Source organism: Acipenser ruthenus, chromosome 6 (genome assembly GCF_902713425.1).
Source record: "Acipenser ruthenus chromosome 6, fAciRut3.2 maternal haplotype, whole genome shotgun sequence".
Classification (NCBI taxonomy): domain Eukaryota; kingdom Metazoa; phylum Chordata; class Actinopteri; order Acipenseriformes; family Acipenseridae; genus Acipenser; species Acipenser ruthenus.
In genome coordinates, this window is record NC_081194.1 from 19,107,036 (window position 1) to 19,127,161 (window position 20,126).

At 34.7% G+C, this 20,126-nt stretch overlaps 1 protein-coding gene and 1 non-coding gene across 8 annotated transcripts in view; both read right to left on the bottom strand.

Moving 5' to 3' along the window:
• LOC117411380 (utrophin-like) overlaps nucleotides 1-6,333 on the bottom strand; it is a 236,303-nt gene extending 229,970 nt beyond the window's left edge. For all 7 annotated transcript variants that reach the window (XM_034018793.3, XM_034018795.3, XM_059025174.1 and 4 more), the window contains exons 1-2: nucleotides 5,843-6,333; nucleotides 4,312-4,492 (exon numbers count right to left, since the gene is read on the bottom strand). In XM_034018793.3, the coding sequence (XP_033874684.3) occupies nucleotides 4,312-4,393 (82 nt within the window). In that variant the 5' untranslated portion in view covers nucleotides 4,394-4,492; nucleotides 5,843-6,333. The remainder of the gene's footprint in view (nucleotides 1-4,311; nucleotides 4,493-5,842) is intronic.
• An 8,844-nt stretch (nucleotides 6,334-15,177) lies between these two features.
• Nucleotides 15,178-15,260, bottom strand: trnal-uaa (transfer RNA leucine (anticodon UAA)). The gene has a single exon. It is a non-coding gene; the product is annotated as a tRNA-Leu (tRNA).
• Nucleotides 15,261-20,126: the final 4,866 nt, after the last annotated feature.

Below are 20,126 nucleotides of genomic sequence, written 5' to 3' on the forward strand. Positions count from 1 at the left end.
ACAACAAAATCCTTATGGTCACGGGCACATTCTTCTGGGGTTTTTGTGTGTAGGCATTTTTTTACATTTCACCACAATTTGCAATTCTGTTTTAAATCCTCCGTATCTTAACTGTAATACAGCTTTAAATCCCACGAACAAGCCTCCTCCAATGGTAATCTTGTTTTAAATCTCACAGTCTCCAATGCCTCTTTTCCACTGTACAACCAAACCGCATCAGGGTCGTGCCGAGCTCTCACGCAGGGTTCTCCCTAGGAATTCTGTACAGCCGGACGGCAGAACATTATAGCCAGGAGCACTTAACGGAAAAATAAACTTAAATATACCTTACTTACCTTAAATATATAATACGACAAAGAATTTGAATAAAGTGTTGTCTTTCATTGACTATATCTGGTTGCGCTTTTTTATATTCTACACTTTCTTTTTCATTACTGTTTTTATTATGGTAAATTACTGTGCTTATTTAGGCACTTTTCGATTTGAGGAAAGATAACATAGGGTTATTGGAGTTCACAAAAAAAACGGTAACCTTTTCACTTCCTTTTTAGCTTAATTATTGAACTTATTGCTTAATTTAAATTGTTTTCTTATGTTAAGTTTTCAGGGCCTTTTGTTAATGCATGTCTATTTTTGTTTTTCGCTGTTCTACATGTTTTGAATGCAACTGTTCATTTTTACAATTTTTTTTTTAACACAACAGTACTCACACACATTTGATCACCATCATAACTGTTGCAGGAAACCGGAGTGTAATAATCCAGCACCTCTGCACTTAAGCATTTGTATATCAGCTAACAGCTGATATCCCATCATGCCTTTCTTCTTAAAGGCGTACAGCCCCCAATATCTCAATCACCTGGGTACGTATTTTTACAATATCACAAGAAATACGCTTTTTTTTTTTTTTTTGGTGCATATGTATAGCTATTATGTACTATATACCACCTTACAGTACAATAACGACAAAAAATGGACTGAATGATAATACCCGAAAATAATCTTAAGATTTTTTTAATAAAGTAGCCGGCGCAAATATAGTATTAGGCGGTGGATTGCGCTGATCGCTGTCTTATTTTGACCCTCTGCATTCATTGCTTTGAAAATAATTAGTTATTTATTTTAGCAGTCATTTATAACGTTTCAGCCACTCAAAGTGCTTAACACAGAAAACCTGCCCCTTCAACTCTCTGATTGGTTAAATGTTGTGTCAAGATGTAACACAGCTGTCATGTGTTTTTTTTCACCCAGCAACGCGCAAGTGATTTCGTCTGCTAGAAGCGCAATCAGTCCTTATTGTTAAAGGCACAGTAGCATCTGCAAGACGGGCGGATCGGGTTTTTTCAGCCGGGCGGCCCACCCAGCTGAAATGGCCTGAGGAGAACCCTGTCAAGGTGTGGTTAGGGGAGCACGGGTTGCTTTTCCACTGCAGAGCCGAGCTACTGACATTATATGCAACGAAAAGAGGAAACAACGAAAAGTTGTTATTAATTACTGTTATTAAATTAACTCAGTTTGTCAAAGGATGTGCAAACAAATGGTGTTAAAAAATGAATAGACCAATGGTACAGCTGTATCTTCTATCACAATACTTTGCAAATATATTTAGGAATTTCGTTATAATCCACAAATTTTACTGATTAAATTGACCTACTAAAATTCAATTAGTTCTGTTGAAGGGAAAAAAAAAGGTTTTAAAAATATGATTTGCCAGAGATCCCGTTTAAGGATAGTGGTTTTTTTCTAGTTTTTTGTTTGGGTACTTTTTTTCTTAATTTAAATATAATAAAGGTCAAGGATGAGAAATTTGGTAGAATTGTGTTTTTGAGTGTCAGTTAAGTGTACCGTACTCAGTTATGTCCATTTGCTTCAAATCGTCAGAAATTCAGGGATAAATTCTAATTTCTGACTCCAGATCTTCTTGAACACTTCTATCTGCCCACAGAGAACCTAGAGCCTGCACTTCCTCAGCATCCCAAGGCTGTACTTTTTTCTCATCACACTCGCTGCCCACCATGTTGGTTGTTGTTCTTTCTGGAGTATACTGACTGATGCAAGGTAATGACGAAAATCCTTAACCCCGCCCCTGGCTTGGATCGGCTTACAACCGGATTCAGATGTCTTGTGAGGCTGGAGTTTCACGGTTTGGTTCTCGCTCAGCTCGACAAATAGCCAGTGGAGAACCATTTCCAGTGTTTATTGGCTATACACCGATTCCATTTTTTTTTTTTGTATTGGGTGGTGTTTTATCGGTTAAAATCAAAAATCAGAAGCCCTAATTATAATCTTGCAGTATTTGCTGTTCTTAATCTTAATGGATTATTAGAGGCCATTTCAGACCTGCATAATAACATGAATTCTATATTATTTTGATTCCTACATTAACATTAAATCATATTCTGTAAACATTTAATATGCAAGTGTATGTAAACCTAGTTAAGCTATAGATTAAAAGTTGCTTGAACTATTTTTGTGCCCTACATGACAAACAAAAGTTCACAGAGAGTTAGACAGCTCTTTTGCACGCACTCAAAACATCATCACATGTATCCTAGTTTATGTATTATCATTCACAAATGTGGGAAACACCCACCAAGAATGCAGTCACTTCAGCTGGAAGGACCTACTGTACTTGAATAACCTCCTGAAAAAAAAAGTTTGAGGGGCTAAAGAACACCACAAATTACACAAATTAGATTTGGTGGAAACCCAGCAACAATCTGCTGCCAGGTCCTAATAAAGCCTGTTGAAGTACAGAAACTCAGAAACCAAATGTGTCCCAGCCCTTATCTAGCCAAGTAGAGTAGCTATGACTAGATTATTTTCTTTACAAAATGACAGGTATTGCCAGAGACAGGTTAGCAAACAACCTCCTGCTGCTTAAACAAATCAATGTGGTCACTTTAAATTAGTCACAGCTATTTCAAAGGTTTAACAGGATAACTGCAACTTTTTGTTGAGTTTCAACACTGATTAACTGAACTTACCTTGATGAAATATTTAAATAATACATAATATGAATGGATAGATATATATATATATATATATATATATATATATATATATATATATATATATATATATATATATATATATATTAGATAGATAGATAGATAGAGATATATAGATAGATAGAGATATATATATATATATATATATAGATAGATAGATAGATAGAGATATATAGATAGATAGAGATATATAGATAGATAGAGATATATATATATATATATATATATATATATATATATATATATATATATATAGTGGAAAACTTGCATTGTTAAGACTTGAAAAAGACAATGCCAAAGGCCCACAGCTAATAACATATTGGTCACAAGATAAATAGTATATAACAATTTACATTGTAGGCTTCAGTTGCTGTATTATTCTACCAATAAGTAATACAGGCATAAAACGAAACATATTTCTTGTTTAGACAACCCCAAAATGTTTAAATGACAATGAGATTTCGAATCCACATGCAACATCCATGGGAGAGGAAAAAAAAAAAACACAGCTGACAATCACACTAAAATGATACAGTGCTGTTGCACTATATTTAAACATGCAGTACTGTAGTTGGAGCGTTTTTTTTTAATTCCACAGAGGCATTGTGTAGCTTACCAAGCACAACAATGAAGTCAACCACATATTTTTACAATTCTCCCAGGCTTGCTTATTGTTGTTATCTTTTTACAAGTACAAAGATGAAGCCGTTTGTAACAATAGCGCAAAATGACTTGGGTGTCATTGCCAAACACATTTTACACAGGAAATGCACAATAACATTCTGACTAGCCTAGTTTCACTAAAATAAGGGAGGGGCTTGATCTGCCCATCTGGACAAATATAGGCCCAAGTATTTAGTTGCCAATTTTTAACCACAATCAATCCTGCCTTCTTGCTTCTGTTCTACTTTATATGAGAGTTACAATCAAATTCCAATATAAAAAACACACACATACCGTGGGATGTCTGATAATGCACTTTTAAACAAGAATGCACTGCAAAGTCTTGCACTTTGACAGAAGAAACATCTCTGGCAGTTTCTTTCCAGCACACAAACTATTCTTTAATACTGGTCTCTGTTTCCCCTATTGTTTATATATTTATATTTTGCTATTTCCCCTTACTGTTTCCTGCCTATGTGCTTTTTTGTGAAACTTTAAAACATTCTGCAAAATCTGTTCCAGCAGTGCCCTTCAACATACATTCCAAAACTATGATTGCACTAAAAACTGGAGTAAAGTTAATAATTTCTTAAATACGTTGTAGTGAATGATGGAACCTGTTTAATATATGACCCACCTGATCTGGACTTGATGATGTTGCTGAATTCGTTGTTGGCTGCCTCATCAAGACTTGCATCTTGAGTTCCAACCTCGGCCATTCTAAAAAGCCTTGGCCTCTTTAAAATTGTAATCCTTTTTACTTATCCAAACAATCTCTCTTGGATTAATATCCCCACGTGTAATATATGTTTTTTCACCTGTTGGGGAAAAAAAACAATGAAATAGGAATACAGTTTTTACAAGTTAATTTCTGGTTTCATTTTCCAGTCAATACTGACTGTTTTGCAATATACTGTACATTCATTTAAAAACAAACTCAACTCTTTCACATTACAAATGCATTTAAAAAAAAACATTGCAGTTTGGCTTCCCTGGCTGGCATTTTGAGGCTGAAAAAAATCATTTGGTACTCATTTTGGAGCCTAAAATACAACATTAAAATGGAGGGGGAAAAAAATCTTGAATTGATTGAATTGACCTGGGACTGAATTGCATAGACTGCAACATGAGGGGTTGGGTAGAGGGTAGCGCGCAGGGGATAGGGGGTTCCTTGAAATACATGGGTGCTGCAACAGAACAGCACCTAATTTCCCTTTCTAAATAAATTAACTTTACATTCCACGTGCATAAGATTTGACCCAAGTAAGTACTTTCGTCTATTATTAAAGTTATCAGTCATCACTATTTTAAAACATATGGACATTTGAGCTACTACTGTACACAAAGTTGAAATCCTAAATGAGCGTAGTACGGTATCAGTAATATAACCAACGCTTTACTAATAAAGCACACACAACTTTCTAAATTTCAGTTCCTAAATGACTGCATGTCAAAAATAATATCTCAACACATTTTATATAAGGTGAAGTGATAAAGTCAGTATCCTTCTTCGCTTCCAACCCTACTCTGATCAGATTTTTGTTTTGTTAGAAAAACTAACACGCTTCAAAATTTAAGCAAATACAACATCGACTAGTTGTCTTGGAAAACTGGTGAATGATACTTTAAGCCAAGGACACCTAAAGTTATTGCTCAGGTAATCGCGACACTTTTTGTAAGTCTGTACTGTAATTTTCTGACTTGCAACACCAATTAATATACAGCTCCCTGATACCTTGTCGTTCATCTTCATTGGTGAGCTACTGTAGTTAATATGTTTAATAAAAAATCCATCTGCGTAGCCTATTGCTGGGTCACCAACAACAAAGATGATACTGATGGAATAAGATCAATATAAAACGTATACATTGGATGCAGTGTCACAGCTGAGTTGATTGTGTACTAAAGTCCCTGAACCTGTTTATCCAAAAGCTTTACAATTCATACCTTCCTTTTCAGTATTCAATTAGTTTATTTAAACAAGTAAAATGGTTTTTAAAAAATAAAGAAAAAACATAGTAATTGTCACATAGTTTGTTTTGTTTTGTACAAAGTTTTGCCCAATTAATGTGTCTGCCTTTTTTGAAAAACATTCGATTTCGTGATTGGTAAAAACAAACAAAACAAAAAAAATACAATATGTTAAAAAATAAATAAATAAACCTCACCTGTTATCTTTCAATGTGTAGTTTCCAATCCCAGAAAATTGTACTGTTTACTTTAAAAACTTTAAAAAAAAATAATAATAAAATAAAAACACAGCATACCCTTCAAAAGAAACCATGCAACTCAAAAGCAATTGGAAGGGACAGAATTTTTAATAGCCTTCTTTTCACACATACCGTGCAAAAATACGGCTGGTGTTTTCAATGTATTAAAAAATAGCTCTGTAAACTACTCTTCTTTAGTTGCAAAAATATGTTGGTGTTTTCTTGTCACGCATTTATACTCCTAGGATGTTGTGTGCTAATTTTCGCAGTGTTTTAAAAACTTGCTCGCCCCAAACTTCTTGTTCCTGTTGCTACTTTCCCAAGTGCTGGCGGCTGTGTGACTACAACTCAGCACTGGGAACATGGCGCGGTCACTGTCACGTGACTGCGCGCCCTGTCAATCCAGGGATCCCCGGGGCGCCAAGCAAATCCCAAGGCAACCTCGGGGCAAAACTGTGTATCACAAGGTAGATTTACAAAGATGTTACCCATACAATTCATGCCTACAACATTTCGTATATGGGTTGATACTATAACGGTTGATTTTTCATGAGATTTTTTTTGGTGCCACCAAATCATGCAAAAAAAAAAAAAATGAAACCCATGTTACCTGGTTCACCTTTGATTTCCTTAACATGGGCTACTTTGTTTTTTGTTTTTTTTGTTTTTTTTTTTTTTTGGGGGGGGGGGATAAGTATTGTACATTATTCACAATGGTTATGGATTGTTTAAAATATCTTACCATTAAAAAGCATGAAGCTGAATTACAGGAAAGGTTTCAGGCAATTCTGAAAACGAACTGACATGAAGGTATAGTGTTGATAGGGCCTACAAAGAGATAATAGTGACTCAAGGTGCATAACAAAAACATGCTGCATGTTAGTGAGTGACCCACATTTTAGGTTTTACAAAATTCTGACCAGTAGCCTAGGCTTTGCTCGTTTTTTCCAGTACAGTACAGAAAACACAGTGTTGTAAGAACAGTGTTGTATAAACATAGGTTTTGCCTTTTCACACTTTTGTTTTTTGTGTTTATTTTCATAACATTGTTATATATCAAGCCATTCAGTCACCACTTCACTCTAGTGACAATACTGAAAGCAGGAACTAATACCTTTTAAAATGATTAACTTTGTTTACTGTGTTGGACTTAACAGCTTTTGTTTTATTACAAGTAAGCTTTAGTTTTTTTCAGGGAGTTCAATGAGCTTAGAAATGCCAAATTCTCCACACTTTCATCAGTGAAAATCAACAAACGTCAACATGAAAGTAATTTTTTTCTTTTTTTTTTCTTTTTTTTGCAGTTAAACTATATTTAAACCTTATCTCCTGTTGGTTTGTAAAACAAAGTGCTGTTCAAAAAACATTCTTAAAATGAAAGGCCCTCTAAATCTGTTTAATTACAAACACTGTGGCATTGCTATAAGCCCTTATTTACTAAAATTAGAAACACATAATTATGTGTTTAAATCTTACATAGTGATGGCAGCATATTTTTATCATTAACTTACAGATGGTTTGTGTGTTTTTCACTTTCTTCACCTTACGCAATATTGATTTGGCCGTGTCATAACTGTACGGTTTTAAAAAGGGACAAAAACGATACTATGTGGGCTAGATTATTACTGGTTTTACAACTTGCACATATATTTATTTTCAAAACAAAACAAAAACAACTGTGTAGAATTCAAAAGAAGAAATAAACATCCCAGAAAGTGCAGTTATTTTACAAGCAACATATCTGTGTCTTACTAGTTTCATAACATGTTTTTTTTTCCCCTCATAAATCTCATCCTATGCTTGCACCATTATAATTGCACTTTGTAGCAGTCTTAATAACTGACTGTTTGACTGTTTCCCTTATAACTTGATACCACCTTGTGGTGAGAAATTGTAACTGAACCCTTATTATGTGTTTTCTGAATGCCCCTCATCCACACTACTGAATATGAGTGTTGTATTGGTGTATGGCACAATCAATGTTCACTAGATAAGTGGTAAAAAAAATAGAAAGAAGTGTTGTTTCTGATGGAGACAATCGTATATGTATGTGGTGGTGCATTTGTTTTAGACCTTCTATCTTACCGGTGTTCTTAGCCTATAAAAAAATAGGCTAAGGTACATTTCATCAGTAAACTTCCAGTCAATATTCTTTGTACCAACTAGTTACCAAGGTCTTATGCAGTATTATGTATGTATGTATGTATGTATGTATGTATGTATGTATTTATTGCAGCAGAGTAGGGGAAGGTTGTGGGCAGAGCAGAGGCCCTGTACACAAAGAAATATGTGTATGCACAGCTACAGGTGATGGTAATTGTGTTTAATTAAGTGATTAATTGAGTGAATGATGGTTGAATGAAAAGTGGCCAGGTGGTAATTGAATGATTGGTTGTCATTATCCCTGGTCACACTGTATAAAAAGAACGAAGAATGAATGTTTGGTGTGGATTGTGAAGAAGGAGAAGGAGAAGGAGAAGGAGAAGGAGAAGGAGAAGGAGAAGGAGAAGGAGAAGGAGAAGGAGAAGGAGAAGGAGAAGGAGAAGGAGGAGGAGACAAAGGCGGTAACAGCTGTGCTTGGGTGCTGTTCTGTTTTGATTAGTTTGAAGAGTTCTGTGTGTAGTGTTTTGTTCAAACTATTATTTTGTTTCTGTGTTTTGCCCTCTTTATAGGGAGTGATCAGGGGTAATTGGCACCCCTTTCTTTGTGTGCAGGGTCTCTACCACAGTATGTGTGGAATATTTATTTCCTAAGTTTCATAGCACACTTCTTAATAAAACCAACACAACTTATTAAAAGTTATTTCCCATTGAAAGAAAATATATATTTTACTGTGATGTATGCAAAACCTGATTCTGAATTGTATCTGTACCTCATTAAAAAGCTTTCTTCTCAAAACAATAAACAGAATTCAAAACTCTAACCTGGGTTGAAAGGTACATCACATGTTCAGTCCTATTAACTTCAGACAAGAGTTATGCTGATCTGAAAGTTGGGTAATGTTTTTATCCTTTGTACTGGCGCTAGCCTTTGTGTGTTTTTCTGCCGTGCAGAGTTGGGTTTACTTTCACAAATTATTGCTATGCTGAATCAGGTGTAGGGTGACAATGCAGGAAAGCTGAGAATGGAGTACTTGTCAAACGGCTGGAATGCTGCCCTGCATACCTCTATACAAACAGGCTACAGAAAACACATTTTTTCACTTCCAACTTGCCACCCTTATTTATGTCTGCTCTTAACTCAGTCGCCCATTTAATTGCTAACTGAGAAGTTTTTTTTTTCTGTGTAGTAAATCTATTAAAAGTGAATTTTTTATTTGAAAAAGTAAGGGGCTTTAACTTTAAACTTACTTGCATTAATATTTTGAAAGCATTGTCATTTGTAAACCTTTTGTTTATGTTGCAAAACTACCTGTAAAAACAATTAGATCCTTGAGATTATATATATATATATATAGTAACAAAACTTTTAAAGCACTGACGTGCTATTTTTAATAAACAAATAAACACCTAGCTCTAATGAGCACTAACTAAACACAGCACAGGAACCTAAACTAACACGCAGGATGGCTAAGCCGTTTACCTGACAAATAACAATAAATCACACCAGTTTCACACTACCAACAGGGCTCTTCACTCTTCAACAGCCCCAAACAGACTGGCTGCTTTCTTTAAATACCCTGCACCTGGCTCAAATTTACATAGCCAGGTGCAGGGGATCATTACTAATAAAACAATTAACAAAATGAAATTAAATAATTAAACAAATGAAGCCTGTGAGCTTCTGGGAGACGTAGTCCTTTTCCCCCCCAGGACTACACCTTCTCACTATAAAAAAAAAAAATATATATATATATATATACATATATATATATATATATATATATATATATATATATATATATATATATATGGAGTTAAGAAAAGTGGATAAACTAAAAAATAAACTAGATTATAAAAATAGAGATAAAAAGGTCAAAAGAGTCCCATTAGTAATGACTTACTCTAAACTTCTGCCCAATATTTCTTAAGACAGTTTGGAAACACTTGCGGATTCTACATAATTCAGAAAAATTAAAAAAAGTATTTCTCAAGGCCCCAGTTGTAGCATTCAAAAGAGAAGCTAATTTAGGTGATATTTTAGTTCACAGTAAACATAAAAGAATAACTGACAAAATAGGTTCTACGAACATGTGCACCAGTAAATGTAAAGTGTGTAAATACATAGACAAAAGTAAAAATATAATTAAACATAAGAACACCACATATCCACTAAAAACTAATACCTACTGTAAAAATAGCAATGTCGTTTATGGAATAGCCTGTGAAAAATGTGATGAAATCAAATATGTTGGAGAGACTGGAACTACTTTATATTAAATCATTCAGAACCACCTTTCATTAATTAGAAATAAAAAATGAATGAACCAATAGTACAGCACTTCACCAGTCAGGGACATGACATAAATGACGTAAAGTTTGTAGTATTAGAACAGCTCAAATTAGACAATGCGACATATAGAATAAAAGAAAGTAAATGGATAAATAGACTGAACACGATTATGCCAGCGGGACTCAACAGAAAAGAATGAACTAATTAACTTCAATAAATATATAACATTTAAATAAATAAACAAAATTCATTCAAAAGTTGTGCATGCTGATGCGCTGGGGAGGCCAAATCTAGACTGATCCTCAGAGCCAGCATTGCATGATATAATAAAAATATAAGTTTATATAAAGTAATGTTAATTAGAATTAATACAGATTCAAAGATAGAAGTAAAGATGATGTCACAATATATAGAACACCATTACATCATGTAAGAATAAATCATGGATTTGAATGTAAACAATAACAAGTAGTTGTCATGCAGTCAAAAACCTATAAATACCTCCAATGTTTTGATTCAAACACAGGCTCCCTTGAGAAAGATATGAACAACATATCGAAACATTGGGCAGCTGGCTCTTTGAGCTTATATATATATATATATATATATATATATATATATATATATATATTTAAATCATATGCATCCCTGTTGTCATTGCAAAACTATATACTTATCACCAGATAATTTGTATGTAACCTATGGGAATACACGATTTAACATTCAGGTTTTTTTTTAAATTTACATTTTCCAAGTAAAAGTTGCATTAGAATTAGATGTAAACAATAAAACCTTAAATAGGTGATTTTAGTCACAGTGACACTATTTATCAAAGAGTCTTACCTTGTGTGCAATTTTTACTTTTTTTGTGAAAGGAAAATAAAACTGTCAATAGGCTCTATTCACAAATCTGTACCTGTTTTAATCAATTAAACAGAGATTCTTTGTTCTAGATTACTAACTATTGTCTAGAAAGGTTTCATGAACATTAGACTTTAAAAGCAGTACTTAAATAACTCATGAGTTAATGCTTTGTGAACAGCCTGAGAGGTCCATCCAGTGTAGTATCATTACAGGAATGTTTTTGGTTACAGAAAATAGACAGGGAGCAATCTTCAGTCCCATCGAGGTGGTTGGAAGCACCAGAATTGAATTTGATTCCACCTCAAAAAGGCATGACAAGTAAATAACTTTAAGCCACTCCACCCTAGATCAGATTCATTCAGTCATTACTGAAGTGACTCTATCAAGAAGTCAGTAAATTCCTTGCAACACCCAGCTGGGATTTATAAAGGCAGCGTTTTACTGTCCAAAAGATGGGTTTCTTCACTCCCTCGATAACAGTTGGTTCACAGCTTGATTTTTTAAATCACAGGTTCTCATTGCATGCTGACACCAAAAACACATATGGCTCAAAGGAAAAACAGGTGATCTTTCAGACCACTTAAAACACTCACACAGCCATAAAAACATTTGAGAACAACAGACAAATGGTAAATACATATAACAGCCAAAGTTAGAGTCTACAGTAGGTTTGAAGATATAGGAGCACAATCAATCTATATAAAAAAAGGAAGCTAATCCACAAAAATAAGATATTCACATTTGTTTGTATTGTTCAAATCGTGGAAATCTTAGTTTTACACCAGGGCTTTTCCCCTCTCATCAAATGGTTTAAAATGACAATGTATTTGGTTATATACCGAGGCCAGTCATTGTTCGAATTGTTAGTACCACAGTGCTAAAATACGACTTTAATATTTTCATATACAAATGGTGGGCTGTATTCACAAAGTTGTAACTTATAAGTTAACTCTTAAGTCTGTTTTGATAGATTAAATAAAGTGGTATATGCTTTAAAGGAACCACCAGCCATCTAGAACAGCTTCATAAATATCACATTTTATGTAATCCACCAAACAGACTTTAAAAGGCCGGTAACAGTGTTATAAATAGGATATGGTATATCAAAAGGTATGAAACATTATACAGAGGTAATCTATTGTGCTTCCATCCATACATACTTATACTGGTGTTAGTTTTATATTCATTGTATTTCCATTTGCTTGTGATTGTGATTTGCTGGTTCTGCTTGTAATTTATGGTAGTACATTGGTGTTACAGTAGCATACATGTGGACTTAACTTTTTTTTTTTGTAAATGCTAGTACAACACTTTAAGTGTTGGTAGTAGCATTTTTACAATGCATCATATTGGAATTTTAAGTGCGGGTCGGTTTACACTTGTTTTCAAAACACCCACATGCATATTATCAATCACATGAAGTGGGTTCTTTAAGTTTAAGGCATACTTAACCAGTTGACGTATAAGGAAGTCATTTATCTGACCTATTCCATGGTGTTGCAACCTGATCCTCACTATGTTGCTCAGCTGGTATTTTTATAATGCCTGAGGGCATCCTTACTTTAACAGCTAACCCTTCAAGAGCATACAATATGGTGAACTATTGAAGCAGAAAAATCAGCTTTCAAGTTGGATCCTACAAAATGGGGAAGGGCATTAGCTAAAGGAATTTGATAGGGCATAATCCTAAACCAAATGTTGTTGTTGTTTTATATAATTACTGTGAGCCCTGATAGTAGTCTTTACAGAATGGCATCATATTTCAGGTTTTTAGAACTATGCAGCTTCTAAAAATAGAATATGTGGCAATGCAGAGCGCAAATGAAACCTGACAAAATTGACACCAGCAGTGTTCCTCGCACTTTCAGAAGTGCTGGTGCTGGCAACACCCTCATCCATGCATATAATTTGGTCGTTCTACAAGTTAATCCTGATTGTTTCCTTCGTGCTCAGAGTTCAAAATGATCTGCTTTGTTTATTATCTTTGATTTTCTGCATTGCACTGCATTTCTCTTTGTCTAAACTCTGCAGCAATGTTCCCACCTTTTTGAAGCACACACTTACCATCATTGTCTGCCTCTTCAGTCCTTCAAAGTCACATCTTGTTTGCCTTGTATTTTCTTTGCTGTCACCCCAGGTAATGGAAGTAGAAGTGATGGATTATTTATCATGGATTATAACTTCAGTGCTAACAAAGGGTTCAATGAATTTGATGCTCTTAACCTAACAATCAGTCCACAGCAGACCACAGTACAAAAACCACCCCACAGTTTTGCATAACAGGCAGTCTACCTGCACTTATTGTGGAATAATATGTCTAATAATTCTAGGAAGGTTGTACAGCAAAATATTTCGAAAATGAAAAAATACATACTAATTAGAATAGTGCAAAGTATCTAAATTGAAAGTATTATATGGATAGAATCAATGTTCTATAACTTGCGTTAAATATTACTAATTTACATTATGCATTTCATTTAAGTATTTAACTGTCTTAACACACTACATTGTGAACATAACTGCCTTGACTTCGTACCAATTTTCAGCAAACTTTTATTTTATTATTCAATCCTAGCCTACTATAAACATATTCAGATTTCATTTGACTATAATCTTTCCATTACTGTGCCCCTATTGCGTGATTATGATGGCCCTGCACTGGTTTTTATATAAGGTAATGACTGCAGAGACCGGAATATGACTCTAGTTTTAGATATTAGATTACAACAGTATTGTACTTTGTCTTAATTTAGATAAAAACTTATAAGGCACAATTAGTATTGCACAGCACTAACTCATAACCATCATCTTTATTACAGTTGTTATATAATTCTGTGGTATAGTATCCCGTAGTCTGATGACTAGGGTTAGGGTTAGGTTAGGTGTTAGGGTTGCATTGTTTTTTTTTTTTGGTTTTTTTTTTCTGAAAAGTAAACGTCCTTGAAACTTCAGTTACAATTTCCCTGAAAGTTCCATTCACCAGAGAGCGAGGGATGAAGATAAAAAATAGTTGTAACTTCCCATATAAACTGGTAGGTATTGTCAGAAAGATAATAAGTATATTTTTGTACTGTAAGTGCTTTATGAAGTAATAGATCATAAAGGGATACGTTATTATTGTAATGCATCGCTGCCTTGATAGTGAAGGCATGGAACTTTAATTTTATACCTTAAATAGTAATTATATACAAAGAAAAACACAAGTTACTAGTTATCTAATAAATGTGGATCTGGAGCTAGCTTCTGTGGTAGTGTCATTTACCACAAGTCAACATGTAAACAACACATCTTAAACACATTTCTATTGTATGCAACCATGGTTTTCTTGCAAAAGACCACTTACTATTCCCAAAAAAGTGTTCTACCACGAGGAGGCCGTCATAAACTTAAATCAAAGTGAACCAAATTAATTATCTTTAATTCTAGTTTTATGAAATCATAAAACCGGAACGGGTTTAATTTAGATAATCCATGCCTAACAGTTTAAGTACCGGTACACACAAGCTTTAATTTGATACCATAATTGTATTTTCATAAAAATAAAACATATAAGTAATTAAATAAACTAAGGACGTAGTAAAAATCGGCTTGTAAAAAATTTGTAAAAGTTAAAACGCATTTAAATTTTCTACAACTCTTTCAGTAGACTTGCCTAAACTGATTTTGCCACTCCTCTGCATATATAAATACCTTTCCCAGCTTGGAGGTAAAGCTTTATATTCGTTAAACGTTTTTCTAGAGTTAAACCTATTTCCTTTCGATGAAACGTGAAAGGCGCGGTGAGACAGAAAGTTTTATTTTCGTACTTTTAAAGTTTTCCGTTACAGAACCACGCCTAAGCCTCGGGCGTCTATTTTAGAACTACATCACCCAGCGTACCTTGCAAAGTGCAAGGTGGAACGTGAACAGGAAATGACAAGACAGTTACAACACAAGGTATTTTTGCATTGGAAAGCAAGTATTAATTTAACCAAACGCTGTAGAAAACTACGATTATTATTGTGTTTAAAAAATTAAATTAAAGAAGAAAACTATTCTACCAGGAGTGGGGTTCGAACCCACGCGGACATTCGTCCATTGGATCTTAAGTCCAACGCCTTAACCACTCGGCCATCCTGGTTGATATAATTTCTTCTATGGCATTCAACAGTACACCTTTGTAGAAAATGGCTGTAGATGCAGGACTAATTGATGGGACTGCGGGGCCTGCGGGATTCCCACGGTACTAGAATACATTTCTCTTTATGTTTGCGCGAATGGCTGGAAACAGAAATGAAACTGTAGGGAACGGGAGGGACTCGGGACAAAGAGTTTTAAATCTCACGGGAACGGGTGGGAGCAAGACTTAAAGTTGCAGTACCAAACTAGTTTGTCAGACGAGCTACAAGAAATGTACACGTTTTAATAGTTATGCGGGCAATTTGATGAGCACGCACATGCCGCAACTTCGTAGCCGCTGAAAACCAAACCAAAACAGACGCTGTTTCATTTATGAATTGAAGAGTTGTTACTACCTATTTTTAATGCAAAGCTGACTTTATTTCCAAAATCAAATAAACACTTCAAATTCAGAATTTCAATTGTAGTCCACATCTTGCGTTTCGAACCACTGGTTAGTTTAAACTCTGTAGAAGGAGTTTATATACCCTCGTTTCCGTTTTAATCACGTTTTGGGTCATGAGGATGGACTGGGATATTTGCCTGCAATACATGTGACAGTCACTAGAGGGCACTACAAAAACGTTTAAAATGTGTTTTATTCATTCTAAATGTTATGCTGAATACAGTATGTGTGTGTTTTATTAAGCATGTCTTTATGTGGAAAAAAAATAAATTTCCAGTATGAATATTGTTGTTAATACAGTCTATGCATTGGGAAAATGATAAGAAACTAAAAAAGAAAACTTTCGTGCCAATTATCACTGGGAAGATTATATGAGGCATAGCACAAAGAAACACAGTTTAGCTACTCAGATCACTGTTTATATATATATATATATATATATATATATATATATATATATATATATATATATATATATATATATATATATATATATATATATATATCTCATTTGCAAACGTTTTTGGGAGGAAGAGGGCAAGGGAATACTGTCTAGCTATGCAGATCACTATTTTCTATGTTCTTTTACTGGGAAAATGGGTAATACAGTATAAAGATATTTTTATGAGGGAAGATAGCAAAGAAACGCTGTCTACAGTAGCTATTCTCAAGAGGTGTTGACAAATGTCTTATCAGTGTCTCAGAAATAATAAAGTAACTAAATCAACTAAATCCGAGGACTGTATAATGCATGACCCACCAGTGCTTTTTAAAGGAGAAGTATACATCTCGTGACAGTGTTCATCGTCTGAATTCTTTCAGATATCCAGAGGAAACAACAGACAATGAAAGTGGTTTCATGAAACGCATACAGAAGAGATAACACTTTGAATATGCATGCATAGGCTGCATTTGCAGACAATGAAATGCAACACAGGTACTATGACAAGATGCTGCCAATCACAATAGCATGTGTAATTTATGGAAACCTTGCCTATGACACGCATCCCCACTGGATTAAGCCCTCATAAACCTTTGGGGTTCCGAAAAGGACAACAGTAATATACAGTAGATACTCTATATAGTTAGGCAACTCTATATATATATATATTTAGTATTATAGACAGCTCAGGATCTTTTAAGCCAATCAGAGCACATGTTTCACCTACTGTATTCACAACACATCAGGGAGAAGCCCTATTCTACATAATCTAAATGTTGCAGCCACCCTCTGTTTATACTTTTTTCTACAATGTTTATGCTTATATACTTATCATGGTTTTTCCATGTTTTCAGCTACGCTAAATGGAGGTTTTTGTGAAGACAACACTCCCTCAATAGAAAATAATATATATTTTCTGAAAAGGACAGTAGTCATAGCTGTTAGTGTGTTTCATAATCTGTATTGCTTCTCAGTACCTGGGACTGGCCTGGAGGAGGAATAGCAACAGAACAGAAGCCCCTGAGCATTCTGTAGCAAACCTGTCCACCACCCCTTATTTACTGGGACCTTTTCAGGCCCTTTTCTCTGACACCAGACATCTTGTCTCCTGCAGCTCACAATATACTTTATATATTTCATTTGCCTTTGAGTATCATGGGATCTGGGATCATAAGCTTTTGGATTTCTATGACGAGACCAAGAGTTTAAGAGCTGTGCAGTCCATATACTGAAATCAAATGGTATGAAACTTGAGTTTTTATTATATTCGAAATGGAAGCACATATACTGTGGTTTTCATAGATTCAGTTGTAACTATTTCTCTTTTTGTCATCTTTATTTATTAAATTGCTGTGCAACAGTGTCACTTTTAATCATTTTGCAATTCCAAACAAACTGTAATCAATCATATGTTTTGTCAATGGAATTTATGGATTCTTCTGACACTGGTCAACAAAGCAAAATGTGTGCAGATAAACACATATTTGACCAAATATGGCAAATTGGGTTTTTTACTGTCAGGGCAAGAAACAAAGTATTTATCCATTAGCACTTCTCTGGAAGGAGGGGGTTGTGGCAAAAATTGTGAAATAAACACATCCTCTGTTTATTTCAAGTTGTTATATATTTTACGCCTGGAGCATGTTAATCGGCAAAACTGTCAAAATGCATATTTCACAGCTTGACAGAGAAGCTATGCTGTTTGTTAAGAGGAGATGCGAGGTGTAGCTTTACACTGGGCAACGGAACAAGAGCATATCAAGCTGAGTCCCTGGTTCCTCTTTCTCAATTGGAATAAAAGAGTCATGTACTGTCCCCAGATTAGTGAACAAAGGCACCTTTACATCTCTGTGTTTGTGGCTCAATAAAGGTCTTAACATCGCCAAGTGCAATGGAATCTGATTGTCTTTGGGTTTGGTGTGACCAGTTCATGAGTCTATGGGATCGATGTAAGGATACAGGCAAAGTGATCTGCAGCTGCAAATGAAGAAAAGAGCATGGAATTGGGAGGGGATCTGGAATACTAAGCGGGCACAAACATTATAATGTCATGTAAGGCTTTAGCCTTGCATTGGGCAATTGCTGACCCTCCAAAAACTTTGCACCTCCTTTTACAAGGTGCAAACCATTGTAGAAGCGAGTAATTCAAAGCTTACCCATTCTGTATTGTCTAAGCACCTGTAAAATAAATGCAGATAATTCATTGTAAAGAACATTAATTAAATTAGGGCGGGACAGGGAAAATCTTCAGCGTTTCACACCGCAGTGATTCTTCATGAACACAACACAGCTATAAATGCAATACAATGACAGCTGCACTTGGAATTAAAAATGCATATCAGAATGCAATACAATTACGTTTTGGCATTTTTCATTATTTTTTTTCCTCACTGCGTCAGGTTCTATTTATTGGTGTTGTGAATAGTATATTTACTTCATATACTATTCACACTTAAAACAACACCCCCCCCCCCAAAAAAATAAAAATAAAATAAAAATAAGTAGGTGATAAACAACAGAAGAAGAATTAGCTGTTTGATTGACTGACTTGTAAACCTTGTATCTTCGGGTTCTTAATACCACACACACCTAATCCTCACACTCTAATCAGTTTCTCATGTCAAAAATGACACTTATTAGGGTGACAACAACCAAAGTTAAGAGACCATTTTAAAAAGTCTCCCCCTCAGGCTCTTCCAATTGCATGCATGTGCTCACCATAAAATGACATTCTTAGCAAACAAGCAAAGCAGGTTGTCTTTTTTTATACAGTATTTAACTTGATTCTGTAGGATACTGGCAGTTACCATAAGGATGTATCACTGTGGCTACTAGGAAAACATTTTCTTTAGGTCACACTTTAAAAGTGTATTAGATAGTGTGGGCTGTATTTATTCCTTTTTGCTTTTGGAATGGAGGCACACTTAGCAATGATAATCATGCCATCATAATAATATAAACTGAATTACTGCAAACGATAACTTGCACATGCACAGTACAGTACAGGTCATCACAGGCAGCTCTTAAATCTTTAAGAGCACAATGTTAAACAAAAAAACATTTACAACTTTCTCTGGGTTTTTTTTCTCTCATGGCTTTATTACTGAAATGTATGAATTATACAATGAAAGACAATCGAAAACATAAAACAGACTAGACAAGACATTTTTAGTATGGTTCAAATTACAATTAGGACAATGAACAAATCATTACTATGCGCCATGCTGCCCCAAATGGTTGGAATTAGCGAGAGTCCACGTTACAGTAAGGATACTCGGATCACAGAATAGTTATGAACAGTGGCTAGATTTAGATTCTGCACAGATTATGATCATTTAGATAGATCCCATTAACTTTTGCAGTATTCTATCTGCTTACTGTTATCAAGTGTTATATTTATTTGGTTTTACTCTAGTAGAAGTCAACTGTATTGTTGCAAATTTATTTTTAGATATTCTTAGCAGCATGTCCTTTGTCAACTGGGGGATTGCTCCTGAAGACAACCTGTGTCTGGAACAATATACAGCTTCCCATGTGCACTGTACTGTTGAAACAGAACAGTTACATGTTTAACAGGGATTTTTTTTTTAAATCAAAAGTGCTCAGTAATTCAAAATTAAGTTGGCAAACTGGAACTTCTCCGAAGTGGAGGGGTCATGGAAGTACTGGGCTGGACTTTTGTGTAGGCTACTGGAATGCTAGAGGGCTCTAGTAATTACCAGCTAAGGGACTGCAAGCCCACTGCATCTTTTTACTGTAAAAACGAATTCTGTGAACTGCAGCTTTGTATACTTTGTGGTACTTCTGGAGGTTAATGCACAGCACATTTCCTGTAAACATATGCATTTCTGTCATTATTTAGAAAAGGATCCAGCTATCCAGACCTTCCACTAAGGTTTACCATTAGTAGGCATTATCTGTAACCACAATTTTATCGGTAAAAATAAATTAAATAAATAAAAAAAAAATAATACAAAACA